Below are 15,409 nucleotides of genomic sequence, written 5' to 3' on the forward strand. Positions count from 1 at the left end.
ATGTTTATCTGACAAGTGTCTCAAACCAATTTTCCTCCCCCTACTCTGGTTTGTTTTACCTGGGAAGGGCTCTCAAGGTCGGTTCTCTTATTGGGAGGTGGGTATGATAAGGTTGGCACCGGTCTGCCAGGACTGTTCTCTTTGTGGGAGGCGGGTATGATAAGGTTGGCACCGGTCTGCCAGGACTGTTCTGTAGGCAAATCAAACAGCTCTAACAGAATTTAGTAGCATCAGCTGTAAAGCCTGGGACATGCCAATTAAATCTTACCACATTGATCCTTGCAGTCTTGGGGCATATGTGAGGTCATACACCATCAATGCAAGTGCCATCAAGAGTGCCTTGGGTGCTACCGGTTTACCTTCCTTTATCCGTCCAAATTCTGTTCGAATCTGGTCCTCACGCCTTCCGCTCCCAGTTGGACACTTCCTGTGGAGAACAATCTTTTCATCGCATAATCAGTAATTGATCTTAATCAGATAATTAATTTGAAGAAAAACATGAACAATGGCAGATTTATGTTAAACGTTCACACTGGGCAGTAACTAAAACTGATACATACAAACTGATTCTCCTTCTCTTTATTTATATATATATATATATATATATATATATATATATATATATATACACTGCACAGAATTCTCTGCTCTAAAATTTTCCTTTCACAACAAAAGCTTTTTCAAATGGGAATCAATCTACTTGCACCAAGAAGTTATCATTTACACAAACATAATACTGACGCCTCCAATAGTCCAATGCTAAGGCTGGTCGAGAACTTTACCTAAAACTTAACCTCAGTATTTAATATTCCCACAACACTTTTTGAATATCGTTATTAAACAAACTAACTTTGGAATAACGTCTGGAGAACTGCTGACATCTTATCATTGTACAAACACCAGTTCAATACTTGGGATAACACGGTTCCCCTGTCACTACACACAACATCTGCAGTGGGGAAGATACTGGCCGGGCTTCAGGCCCCCCTGAAAACAGGTCTACACACACGAGCACATTGTCATACACTTCTACCTCGGGTAGTTGTATGTTCTGCAGTGGGGAAGATACCGACCGGGCTTCAGGCCCCCCTGAGAACAGGTCTACACACACGAGCACATTGTCATACACTTTTACCTCGGGTAGTTGTATGTTCTGCAGTGGGGAAGATACGGGTCCGGGCTTCAGGCCCCCCTGAGAACAGGTCTACACACACGAGCACATTGTCATACACTTCTACCTCGGATAGTTGTATGTTCTGCAGTGGGGAAGTTACCGGCCGGGCTTCAGGCCCCCCTGAGAACAGGTCTACACACACGAGCACATTGTCATACTCTTCTACCTCGGGTAGTTGTATGTTCTGCTGTCGCTGGGACGGGTAATCTGGCCGGGCTGCACTTTTCACAGGTACCTTTGCTGTTTTACCTATGTCGTGCCGTGCGCACATCATGCCGGCTGCTACAAACCTAGTGGTGGCGTTATTGTATCCAGGGACAAGCCAATTTACTGACACCTGGCTGCACATACTCTTGTTGTCAGTTCTGTCTTCTGTTGCTCTCTCAATTGGCTTACCCGATGATCCAATAAAGTTCCTACTACCAATGGGCCCATAATTGTGGGCTATGCCAAAAGCGTACCTAGAGTTAGTGTAAATGTCGGCCGTCTTACCTTCTGCCAGATTACAGCCTCAGCGAGCACCTCCAGCTCCGCTCCTTGAGATGAATGACAAGGTGAGTGTGGTTTCTGGATGATTTACCTGGTGCCTCGTATCCTATCTTGTATATACTGTATATGATGAAGTATTTCTACATTACAAATTTACATTCAAAACCCATGTCACATATAGATAGAACATCTCAAAGGGGGGCGTCTTCATTCTCAAAAATAAAAAAATAAAAACAAATGTTATACACTTCTCCACACTCATCCGATAATCCAGAACACTTTGAGAATCTCACTTTTATCAGGTTCTGTAAATACTTGATTAATACAAAAACAAATATAAATTACTAAAATCTTTACATAAAATTAACAATGCTCAGATAATTTTCACCTCCTTCCCTCCTAAATCTGTAAAGACTCATCTGTGAGTGACCTCGGCCTCTTGTGTAAATTTGCTGGAGGGGGATGGTCTCTTACACAATACCTCATATTGGGTGGAGACTACAGCATAGCATACCCAGTGCCATATTTACTGTTCTGGAAGGATCTCCACAGAAAAACCTCAACATTTAGGTTACCCTCATACACATTTAATGTGGATTACTCATTGGGGTCTCATACACATTTTGTAGATCTCCTAGAACCAAATTAATTAATTAAGAACAAACCAAAATTGTACCTGATCAGTCCCTCCTTTCACCATTCCCCCCCTTTTTTTTTGGACTCTGCGAAAGTAATGTAGCAGAGTTCAAAACTACATCTCAACATAATAAGGTCGGACACTCTATCTGGGGGCACTAGTTTGGCCCCAATGTAATACACAACAGCCTGGAACAAAAATGACTTTCTCCTGACAAAAATACATTTTATGTTTAAAATGACTTGCAATCATTTACCTGTAAAACATCTCACATTTTCCAAAATATCATTTAGGCAGCACCATAGCACGTGCCTCATGTGTGAAAACAAAAACAAAACAATTGTAATTAGCTATTCAATAAAACGGAAAATAATATCTGGTAATATTAATTACTGCAAACCAATAAACTGTATATAAGAATAGGGAACAGTGGGGGGCACATACATGTTCAAGACCCCGTGTCTAACAATATCTGTATTTTAAGTCATTTGAATTAACATCAAAACACATTAACCCCTTAAGGACGCAGCCTAGTTTGGGCCTTAAGGCTCAGAGCCCATTTTTCAAATCTGACATATTTCACTTTATGTGGTAATAACGTCGGAATGCTTAAACCTATCCAAGCGATTCTGAGATTGTTTTCTCGTGACACTTTGGGCTTCATGTTCGTGGTAAAATTTGGTCGATATATTCAGTCTTTATTTGTGAAAAATTGCAAAATTTAGAGAAAATTTACAAAAAATAGCATTTTTCAGAATTTAAATGCATCTGCTTGAAAAACAGACGGTTATACCACCCAAAATAGTTACTAGTTCACATTTTCCATATGTCTACTTAAGATTGGCATCGTTTTTTGAACATTATTTTATTTTTCTTGGACGTTACGAGGCTTAGAACATAAACAGCAATTTCTCATATTCTTAAGAAAATTTCAAAAGCCTTTTTTTGAAGGTACCAGTTCAGTTCTGAAGTGGATTTGAGGGGCCTATGTATTAGAAACCCCCATAAAACACCCCATTTTAAAAACTAGACCCCTCAAAGTATTCAAAACAGCATATAGAAAGTTTTTTAACCCTTCAGGCATTTCACAGGAATTAAAGCAAAGTGGAAATGAAATTTGCAAATTTCATTTTTTCTGCTGAATTTCAAATTTATTCAATTTTTTTCTGTAACAGAGAAGGTTTTACCAGAGAAACACAACTAAATATGTATTGTCCAGATTCTGCAGTTTTTAGAAATGTCCCACATGTGGCTCTAGTGCGCTCGTGGACTAAAACACAAGCCCTAGAAGCAAAGAAGCACCTAGTGCATTTTAAGGCCTCTTTTTTATTAGAATATATTTTAGGCAGCATGCCAGGTTTGAAGAGGTGTTGAGGTATCAAAACAATGGAAACCCACCAGAAGTGACCCCATTTTGGAAATTGCACCCCTCAAGGAATTCATTTATGGTTTTTGTTATCATTTTGACCGCACAGTTTTTTCACAGCACCTATTTGAATTGGGCTGTGAAATGAAAAAAATGATATTTTTTCCAATAAGATGTCATTTTTGATCAAAATTTCTTATTTTCACAGGGAACAACATACCCCATTTTGTTGCCCAATTTGTCCTTAGTGTGGCAATACTCTATTTGTGGTGATAAACTGCCGTTTGGGCCCATGGGAGGGCTCAGAAGGAAAGGAGCGCTATGTGTTTGTTGGAGTCCAGATTTTGCTGGATTGGTTTTCGGGTGCCATGTCGCATTTGCAGAGCCCCAGAGGTATCAAAGCAATGGAAACCCACCAGAAGTGACCCCATTTTGGAAACTACACCCCTCAAGGAATTCATTTATGGTTTTTGTTATCATTTTGACCGCACAGTTTTTTCACAGCACCTATTTGAATTGGGCTGTGAAATGAAAAAAATGATATTTTTTCCAATAAGATGTCATTTTTGATCAAAATTTCTTATTTTCACAAGGAACAACATACCCCATTTTGTTGCCCAATTTGTCCTTAGTGCGGCAATACCCCATTTGTGGTGATAAACTGCCGTTTGGGCCCATGGGAGGGCTCAGAAGGGAAGGACCACCATTTGGCCTACTGGAGCTTTTCTGGTGCTAAGTCATGTATGCAGAAGCCCCTGAGGCACCAGTAGAGTTGAAACCCCCGAGAAGTGACCCCATTTTAAAAACTACACCTCTTAAGACATTCATCTAGAGGTGTAGTGAACATTTTGACCCCACAGGTACTGTGTAAAAGATAATGCGCAGCAGATGGTGCAGAGTGAGATTTGCAATTTTATATATATATATATGGCATGTCAGTGTCCAATATATTGTGCCCAGCATGCGCCACCGGAGATATACACCCCTTAAATTGTAATGTGGGTTATCCTGGGTACGGCAATACCCTACATGTGGCTGTTATCAGCTGCCTGGGCATACGGCAGGGCTCAGAAGGGAAAGATGAGGGAGGTAAGCTGTGCGGAGTGCATCAGGGTAAATTAAAAATCAAGGGATGTATGATACATTTTAAAACAATCTTTTATACAGAGCCCTGGTTTTTCGGGACACGTGTCACATTGGTATATTGTGTTCTTCCTTATCCCCCTCTTATAGCAGACTCTGCACCTCTTTTGACCCTTTCCACCGGTTTGGGGAACTTCTCTTGGAAAGTGTTGCCCTGGTACGATGCGTGTGGCCTCGCTTCCACAAGTACTGGGTGCCCCCCCTTCCTGGTCCCTAAAGATTAGATCTTGAAATTCCACGAAAGTTCCCCTCTGGCCTGCACATCGACGTAGCACGTACGCATTGTACAAAGTCATCTGTATGATGTGCCCGGCCAGCTTCTTATACCACACCGCATGGCGCTGTAGGGCTTCAGGACTTGATCTTACAAGTCCATCCCTCCCATGTACCTATTGTAGTCCAGGATGCAGTCTGGTTTGGGGGTGGCCTTTCCTTCATATATCCTAAACCTGTAGGTATACCCTGAGGCACTCTCGCACAGCTTATACATCTTCACGCCATACCTTGCCCTCTTACCCGGCAGGTACTGGCGGAATTGAACCCTCCCTTTAAAATGTACCAGGGACTCATCAATAGAAATACACTTCTCGGGGGTGTATGCTTGGGAAAACAAGGCACTGAAACGGTCTAATAGGGGTCTCCATTTATACAAACGGTCAAAACTGGGGCCATCTCGGGGTGGGCACGGCTCATTATCAGTATAATGTAAGAAGCGAAGTATTGCCTCATTTATTTATTTTTTTAGGTTCCAGTTCAGTTCTGAATTTGCTTTGAGGGGCCCATATATTAGACACCCTTATCAAACACCCCATTTTAGAAACTAGACCCCTCAAAGTATTCACAACAGCATTTAGAAAGTTTATGAACCCTTTAGGTGTTTCACAGAAATTTAGAGCAAAGTAGAGGTGAAATTTACTTTTTTTTTTGTCAGAAAATCCTCTTTATACTATTTTTTTTATAACACAAAAGGATTTATCAGAGAAACGCAACTTAATCCTTATTGCCCAGATTCTGCAGTTTAGAGAAATATCCCACATGTGGCCCTAATGCGGTAATGGACTGAAGCACCGGCCTCCGAAGCAAAGGAGCACCTAGTGGATTTTGAGCCCTCTTTTTTATTAGGCACCATGTCCGGTTTGAAGAGGTCTTGTGGTGCCAAAACAGTGGAAAACCCCCAAAAGTGACCCCAATTTGGAAACTAGACCCCTTGAGGAATCCATTGTAGCTTTCTTGGGGTGCATGCGACTTTTTGATCAGTTTTTATTCTATTTTTAGGTGGCGCGGTGACTAAAAAACCGCAATTCTACTATTGTTTTTTTGTTCTATTTTTTTCACAGCGTTCACCGTGCGCTATAAATGACATATTCACGTTATTCTGCGGCGATACGATTACGGCGATACCAGATGTTTATAGTTTTTTTATGTCTTATGGCGTTTGCACAATAAAATAAGTTTTGTAAACAATCATTTACTTTTTGTGTTGCCTTATTCTAAGAGCCATAACGTTTTTATTTTTCCTTCAAAAAAGCCGTGCGAGGACTTATTTTTTGCGTAACGAATTGTAGTTTCGATCAGTACCATTTTTCGGTACATGCGACTTTTTGATCTCTTTTTATTCCATTTTTTAGGCGGTCAAGTGACCAAACAATTGTGATTGTGGTGCGGTTTATTATTATTATTTTTTACGGCGTTCACCACGCGGGATAAATAACGAAATAATTTTGTAGTTCAGGCCGTTACGGACGCGGCAATACCAATTGTGTATAGTTTATTTGTTTATTTATTTATTTTAATAATAAAGACTGACAAGGGAAAAAGGGGGATTTTTACTTTTATTACTTTTAAAACTTTTATTTTCTTATTTTTACACAACTTTTTTTTACTTTTTTTTTACTTTTTTACTTTGTCCCACTAGGGGACATGAGGGCAGGAGGCCCTGATCGCTATTCTAATACACTGCACTACATGCGTAGTGCAGTGTATTAGAACTGTCAGCTACTCACTGACAGCAAGCATAGTGGGTCCTGACTCTGTCAGGACCCACTAGGCTTCCGTCTATGGCATAGCCGGACGCCATTTTTTGGTGTTCGTTTGCCATAGTCACCATCGCCGGCCGCTATCGTGTAGCAGGCCGGCGATGGCGGATTAACCCCTAAGAAGCCGCGATCGCTATTGAACGCGGCTTCTGAGGGGTTAAATCTGCGGGGACCACCGCGATCGGTCCCGGCACATTGAGCAGTGATAGTCTGCTGTCGGAAACAGCAGCTATCACAGCTCAAGCACGCGCCCCGCGCGAACGGCGCCGTGTTTACTCCATGACATACTATTATGTCATGGAGCGCGAACGATGCACTTACCATGACATAATAGTATGTCCTGGAGCGTTAAGGGGTTAAATCTTATCACATCATAACACATAAATATGCAGCGTAACTTTTATCCTTTTGCAGACAGATACAGCGGTCTGTAATATTTTCCTCGCTTGGTGTAGTTATGGACGACAGCGCATGCGCAAAGATAAGAAACTTTCCTTTAAACAGAAAAAAAGAAACTGATTTTAACCCCATACACAAAACACTAAGAATTGTTTGTAGACATTACTGCTGCGGAAAATAAGAGCATACAATATAAATCTAAAATCAGTGCAATATTGTAACCCCTTGTCTCATCAGTCCATGCTCTATATAAAAGCTTATACCAGTCTGCTTTTCCGATTTCACACTGCACACAGCCCCCCTCCCCCACACAATTGATATCAGTCATCACATTCTACAGGAGGGGGGTCACACACTCACTCCTCACAGCTTCTGTTCTCACAATCGTAACAATTTCAATGCCGGCAAAAATTCTCCCATACAATGAACCTCCAAGAGTCACACATCTGTACAACAACTCAAGATAACGTACGTATCTGCAATCATTCATCACACTATTTTATAGGAATTATCTACGTTCAAAACATCAAACACAGAATCTGTAACAGTGTCCAATCTGTCGGCCACTATCTCTATATTATGATGACATTTCTTTTCACCAGTGCACAGCGTCCTGCACCCCTGGGACGGAATCTAGAATAGAAGAAAACACTGCAGCATGTGTTACTGGCAACTCTTTACTGAGGGAAATGACAAAATTAACAAGGCTATCATTTCATACGGATTTGGTTGGGCCGGGCGTGACCTCATCAGGGGGTGGGGGCAGCCTCTCCCACAGGAAACACATTGCTCAGCTGTGGGGGGGGGGAGGGTTTGCTGCCCACAATGAGGACACACCCAACATGAGTGACTGCCGCCATTATAGGGCGGTGGCTGGTCCTGTGGTTTCTAATACATATAACATAATACAATGCCTTTCTTATTCCTAACTTCCCTTTGTTCTCTCTGAATACCTTTTGCCCAGTCTCCGGCTTGTAGCCGCCCTCCCCTATGCATCCCGCACACTTCCATCAATTTCTTCGTTTGACTCACATAATGTTTCCCTTCCCTTCACCAAATCATAATTTTTTTTCGGTCTGCAACTTTCTAGGTCTGGCCGAAATATTACAATTTCTCAGTCTGCAACTCTCTAGGTCTGGCTGAAACATTACAATTTCTTATCACATGTCTTATCGTGCCCCTGTATAAGACAGGTTATATTTTCTATCTAGTGCCTAATTACCCAGAGGATGGTTAGTCGTGCGTGACTAATTTCATATGGGTTCGTGACCACACAGCGGGGATGTCGCTCCTGTCGCCTGAGCTAACCTAGCCAACCGACAAGGGTTATACAGATTCCCACAAGACCGTCCACTAACACAGATAAGTCGAAGAATTATAAAATCAACTGACTTACCGTGTTATTGTGGAGGTGATCAGGCTCCTTCAGTGGGCAGTCCCGGGTCGTCTGTTTCACCATGTGATTGTCGGTTGTCCGAATTCCGAGATCCCCTCGAGTGTGGTCCCACGTTTGGGTGCCAATTGTCAAGGTAACTTCCTTCTCCCTGTTATTTCACACCGAATAGCCACCTCTGTAAATTGGAAACTGAGGGCATGCGTGGAAGAGATATACCAGGCAGACAAGTTGGTAGACATCCTCCCTCAGTGAAGCAGGAAGTACAATTAACTTTATTGAACAAAGAATTTACAAATCTCCTCCCTAGAGATGTGGGACGTGCTTAAGCCCTATTGGCTCTATTCAGCTGTGAGTTCATCTGTATACTCCTCTTGCATTCCAGGGGCGGTGTCTCCATAGGCGTGTTCCTGATGCAGGCTCCATCTTGTTACATTCAAGTTCTTTGTGGAATATTCTGATATAAAGTAATAATGTTTTTGCAAGCAATATACAGGCTAATGATCCTTGACATGACTGATACACGGGGAGATGAGAGGACAGTAATGACTGATACACGGGGAGATGAGAGGACAGTAATGACTGATACACGGGTAAATGAGGGAACAGTAATGACTGATACACGGGGAGATGAGAGGACAGTAATGACAGATACACGGGGAGATGAGAGGACAGTAATGACTGATACATGGGGAGATGAGGGGACAGTAATGACTGTGACACACAGGGAGATGAGGGGACACTAATGACTGATACATGGGGAGATGAGGGGACACTAATGACTGATACATGGGGAGATGAGGGGACAGTAATGACTGATACACGGGGAGATGAGGGGACGGTAATGACTGATACACGGGGAGATGAGGGTACACTAATGACTGATACACGGGGAGATGAATGGACACTAATGACTGATACATAGGGAGATGAGGGCACCGTAATGACTGACACACGGGGAGATGAAGGGACAGTAATGACTGATACACGGGGAGATGAGGGGACGGTAATGACTGATACACGGGGAGATGAGGGGACAGTAATGACTGTGATACACGGGGAGATGAGGGTACACTAATGACTGATACACGGGAGATGAGGGGACACTAATAACTGATACACGGGGAGATGAGGGGACACTAATGACTGATACATGGGAGATGAGAGGGCAGTAATGACTGATACACGGGTAGATGAAGGGACGCTAATGACAGACACACGGGGAGATGTTTGCAGAGTGGCAGTTATTTGTGTATGTGTGTATATATATATATATATATATATAGGGTGTGCGGTCGTGGTTATGGATACCAAAACATATATGTCTGAAGCATACAGACAACTGAGTGATACAGATGTATATAGAGTGTTAAATCATGACCCTAGAGGTGATATAGAGAAAATAATAGAAAACTTCTTGGCACAAGCATTTGATGAGGGCATTATTGACTCTGCATTATGTACCTTTCTAGTTATTGACCATCCAAATACTCCTTGCCTTTATTTACTCCCTAAAATCCATAAGGGACTCGTGAATCCGCCAGGTCGCCCGATTGTATCCGGCAGAGGATCTTTATTGAGTAACATCTCTATTTTTGTAGATAGGGCACTAAGACACTTTGCGACAGGAACTAAATCTTATATTAGGGACACTTCAGATTTTCTGCATAAATTAAAACAGATAAAACCTCCATCAGGGGCGCTTTTAGTGTCTTTTGATTTTGTTTCCCTTTATACGTCCATAGGACATGACAGAGGTATTGAGGCAGTGAGACGTAAACTTAATGATTCAGAGTATGAAGTTTCATGTAGGGAATTTATTATCACTCTATTGGAGCTCATTCTGACCTCCAACTACTTTATGTTTGATGAGAAATTTTATATTCAACTAAAAGGTATGGCCATGGGGTCGAATATGGCCCCAACTTATGCCAACATATTTATGGACATGATAGAGGAGATGTGCGTCTGTGTCCCACCACTTCACTCATGTTTTGGGGTTGTGGAGATACATAGACGACATCTTCCTCATCTGGACAGACACTGTGACCTCTTTGGAGTTATTCCATCAGTTCCTTAACCAGATCGATCAAAATATCCAATTTACCATGACTTATTCAAGTGAGAAGGTCCAGTTTCTTGATGTTAATGTTAAGTTAAAAGATAATGTTCTGACTACTGGATTACATACGAAAAATACAGATCGTAATACCTTTTTACAGTTTGAGAGTTGCCACCCTAAAAACATGATACGGTCACTACCATTGAGTCAAATGATGAGAGCAAAACGGATTGTGGATGACCCGACCGATTTAGACACATCTCTAGACCTCATGATCTCCAACTTCACCCAAAGAGGGTACCCTAAACATCTACTGTATGCTCACAAAACGAAAATTAATAAAATTTCTAGGGAATCATTATTGAGTACATCTAAGCATATTAAAAGTAAACGGATACCATTTATATCTACGTACAATGCCTTAAAGAGGCTCTGTCACCAGATTTTGCAACCCCTATCTGCTATTGCAGCAGATAGGCGCTGCAATGTAGATTACAGTAACGTTTTTATTTTTAAAAAACGAGCATTTTTGACCAAGTTATGACCATTTTTGTATTTATGCAAATGAGGCTTGCAAAAGTACAACTGGGCGTGTTGAAAAGTACAAGTGGGCGTGTATTATGTGCGTACATCGGGGCGTTTTTACTTCTTTTACTAGCTGGGCGTTCTGACGAGAAGTATCATCCACTTCTCTTCAGAACGCCCAGCTTCTGGCAGTGCAGATCTGTGACGTCACTCACTTCCTGCCCCAGGTCCTGCATCGTGTCGGCCACATCGGCACCAGAGGCTACAGTTCATTCTGCAGCAGCATCATGGTTTGCAGGTAAGTAGCTACATGGACTTACCTGCAAATGCCGATGCTGCTGCAGAATCATCTGTAGCCTCTGGTGCCGATGTGTCCTCGCTCGTCTGACACGATGCAGGACCTGTGAGTGACGTCACAGCGTGATCTCTCGAGAACACGCTGTGTGTCTGCACTGCCAGAAGCTGGGCGTTCTGAAGAGAAGTGGATGATACTTCTCGTCAGAAGGCCCAGCTAGTAAAAGAAGTAAAAACGCCCCGATGTACGCACATAATACACGCCCACTGGGACTTTTACTTTAAACACGCCCAGTTGTACTTTTGCAAGCCTCATTTGCATAAATACAAAAATGGTCATAACTTGGCCAAAAATGCTCGTTTTTTAAAAATAAAAACGTTACTGTAATCTACATTACAGCGCCGATCACAGGCAATAGCAGATAGGGGCTGCAAAATCTGGTGACAGAGCCTCTTTAAGTGGTAATATCTCAAAAATATTGAACAGACTTTGGCCTATAATAAAAAATAGTTATAATCACATTTCTGAATTGAATAAGCCACTTCTTATGTCTTACCGAAGATCTAGTAACCTCCGGGATAAACTGGGGAAAACTAGGGTGGGTGAGATTCCGCTCAAGGGTAAACAAGCTCTGCTTAGATCTTTAAAACCAGGCAATTTTCCATGCCGTAGATGTATTAATTGCAATCTTATGCATAGGGGCAATTTATTTGAACATCCTGTGACACACAAAACATATAAGATTAAACATCATGTAACCTGTGACACGGATTGGGTAATCTATGTACTATGGTGCCCCTGCCAGTTGTTATATTTTGGTGAATCCACTTGTGATTTTAAAACTAGATTGAATAACCATCGATACTCAATCAGAAAAAAGAAGTATGATATATATATATTAGTATTCCTTCATATATCCGGCCTCTCTTTTGTTTCTGTGTGCAGGTTTTATTGATGGGCCGGTCTATGATGCAGCAGTTTAGGGGACTGCTCGTGTGTCTGTGATGCAGCAGTTTAGGGTCCCCCTCGTGTGTCTGTGTGCAGCGGTTTAGGGTCCCCCTCGTGTGTCTATGTGCAGTGGTTTAGGGTCCCCCTCGTGTGTCTGTGTGCAGCGGTTTAGGGGACCCCTCGTGTGTCTGTGTTCAGTAGTTTAGGGTCCCCCTCGTGTGTCTGTGCAGCAGTTTAGGGTCCCCCTCATCTCTGTGTGCAGCGGTTTAGGGTCCCCCTCATGTATCTCTGTGCAGCGGTTTAGGGTCCCCCTCATGTGTCTGTGTGCAGCGGTTTAGGGTCCCCCTCATGTGTCTGTGTGCAGCTGTTTAGGGTCCCCCTCATGTGTCTGTGTGCAGCTGTTTAGGGTCCCCCTCATGTGTCTGTGTGCAGCGGTTTAGGGTCCCCCTCGTGTGTCTGTGTGCAGCGGTTTAGGGTCCCCCTCGTGTGTCTGTGCAGCAGTTTAGGGTCCCCCTCGTGTGTCTGTGTGCAGCGGTTTAGGGTCCCCCTCGTGTGTCTGTGTGCAGCAGTTTAAGGTCCCCCTCATGTGTCTGTGTGCAGCAGTTTAGGGTCCCCCTCGTGTGTCTGTGTGCAGCGCTTTAGGGTCCCCCTCGTGTGTCTGTGCAGCAGTTTAGGGTCCCCCTCGTGTGTGTCTGTGTGCAGCGGTTTAGGGTCCCCCTCGTGTGTCTGTGTGCAGCAGTTTAGGGTCCCCCTCGTGTGTCTGTGTGCAGCGGTTTAGGGTCCCCCTCGTGTGTCTGTGTGCAGTGGTTTAGGGTCCCCCTCGTGTGTCTGTGTGCAGCAGTTTAGGGTCCCCCTCGTGTGTCTGTGTGCAGCGCTTTAGGGTCCCCCTCGTGTGTCTGTGTGCAGCGGTTTAGGGTCCCCCTCGTGTGTCTGTGTGCAGCGGTTTAGGGTCCCCCTCATGTGTCTGTGCAGCAGTTTAGGGTCCCCCTCATCTCTGTGTGCAGCGGTTTATGGTCCCCCTTGTGTGTCTGTGTGCAGCGGTTTAGGGTCCCACTCGTGTATCTCTGTGCAGCGGTTTAGGGTCCCACTCGTGTGTCTGTGTGCAGCGGTTTAGGGTCCCCCTCGAGTGTCTGTGTGCAGCTGTTTAGGGTCCCCCTCGTGTATCTCTGTGCAGCGGTTTAGGGTCCCACTCGTGTGTCTGTGTGCAGCGGTTTAGGGTCCCCCTCGTGTGTCTGTGTGCAGCGGTTTAGGGTCCCCCTCGTGTGTCTGTGCAGCAGTTTAGGGTCCCCCTCATGTGTCTGTGTGCAGCGGTTTAGGGTCCCCCTCGTGTGTCTGTGTGCAGCGGTTTAGGGTCCCCCTCATGTGTCTGTGCAGCAGTTTAGGGTCCCCCTCATCTCTGTGTGCAGCGGTTTAGGGTCCCACTCGTGTATCTCTGTGCAGCGGTTTATGGTCCCCCTCATGTATCTCTGTGCAGCGGTTTAGGGTCCCCCTCATGTGTCTGTGTGCAGCGGTTTAGGGTCCCCCTCGTGTGTCTGTGTGCAGCTGTTTAGGGTCCCCCTCGTGTGTCTGTGTGCAGCTGTTAAGGGTCCCCCTCGTGTGTCTGTGTGCAGCGGTTTAGGGTCCCCCTCGTGTGTCTGTGTGCAGCGGTTTAGGGTCCCCATCCTGTGTCTGTGTGCAGCAGTTTAGGGTCCCCCTCGTGTGTCTGTGTGCAGCGGTTTAGGGTCCCCCTCGTGTGTCTGTGTGCAGCGGTTTAGGGTCCCCCTCGTGTGTCTGTGCAGCAGTTTAGGGTCCCCCTCGTGTGTCTGTGTGCAGCGGTTTAGGGTCCCCCTCGTGTGTCTGTGTGCAGCGGTTTAGGGTCCCGCTCGTGTGTCTGTGTGCAGCAGTTTAGGGTCCCCCTCGTGTGTCTGTGTGCAGCGGTTTAGGGTCCCGCTCGTGTGTCTGTGTGCAGCGGTTTAGGGTCCCCCTCGTGTGTCTGTGTGCAGCGGTTTAGGGTCCCCCTCATGTGTCTGTGCAGCAGTTTAGGGTCCCCCTCATCTCTGTGTGCAGCGGTTTAGGGTCCCCCTCGTGTATCTCTGTGCAGCAGTTTAGGGTCCCCCTCGTGTGTCTGTGTGCAGCGGTTTAGGGTCCCCCTCGTGTGTCTGTGTGCAGCGGTTTAGGGTCCCCCTCGTGTGTCTGTGCAGCAGTTTAGGGTCCCCCTCGTGTGTCTGTGTGCAGCGGTTTAGGGTCCCCCTCGTGTGTCTGTGTGCAGCGGTTTAGGGTCCCCCTCGTGTGTCTGTGTGCAGCGGTTTAGGGTCCCCCTCATGTGTCTGTGCAGCAGTTTAGGGTCCCCCTCATCTCTGTGTGCAGCGGTTTATGGTCCCCCTCGTGTGTCTGTGTGCAGCGGTTTAGGGTCCCACTCGTGTATCTCTGTGCAGCGGTTTAGGGTCCCACTCGTGTGTCTGTGTGCAGCGGTTTAGGGTCCCCATCGTGTGTCTGTGTGCAGCAGTTTAGGGTCCCCCTCGTGTGTCTGTGAGCAGCGGTTTAGGGTCCCCCTTGTGTGTCTGTGTGCAGCGGTTTAGGGTCCCCCTCGTGTGTCTGTGTGCAGCGGTTTAGGGTCCCCCTCGTGTGTCTGTGTGCAAGCCTTATTGATGACGCTCTATATAGGAGATCTGTTTTTTTCCATCTTTTCTTTCTTCAGGTTGCACTTCTTTATGTTGATGTAATGGAATCGAAACAATGGCCGAGAAGGACTCGACTGCCACCGCTCCCGGAACACGTCACCCTGCCCCACACAGGTAGTAGTAGTCATCATTCTGTACCAGTTATGGATGATGGTGATCCTTCACAGCCGTTCTCATCCTTCTCATCTCATAGGTGATATATTGTGGAGGATGTAGAATTTGCACTGCGCAGTATTATGGTGGCGAGGGCATTATCTCCGATAGTTCTGGATGTGACTGGAG

General features: G+C 44.9%; 1 protein-coding gene across 1 annotated transcript in view; it reads left to right on the forward strand.

The window, feature by feature from the left end:
- The window catches only part of DNHD1 (dynein heavy chain domain 1), a 112,263-nt gene that overhangs the window by 64,531 nt on the left and 32,323 nt on the right, over positions 1–15,409 (forward strand). Inside the window, exon 2 of the mRNA XM_075854764.1 lies at positions 15,145–15,241. Coding sequence (XP_075710879.1) covers positions 15,169–15,241 — 73 coding nt within the window. The 5' untranslated portion in view covers positions 15,145–15,168. The remainder of the gene's footprint in view (positions 1–15,144; positions 15,242–15,409) is intronic.

The sequence above is a fragment of the Rhinoderma darwinii genome, chromosome 2 (assembly GCF_050947455.1).
Source record: "Rhinoderma darwinii isolate aRhiDar2 chromosome 2, aRhiDar2.hap1, whole genome shotgun sequence".
NCBI lineage: Eukaryota > Metazoa > Chordata > Amphibia > Anura > Rhinodermatidae > Rhinoderma > Rhinoderma darwinii.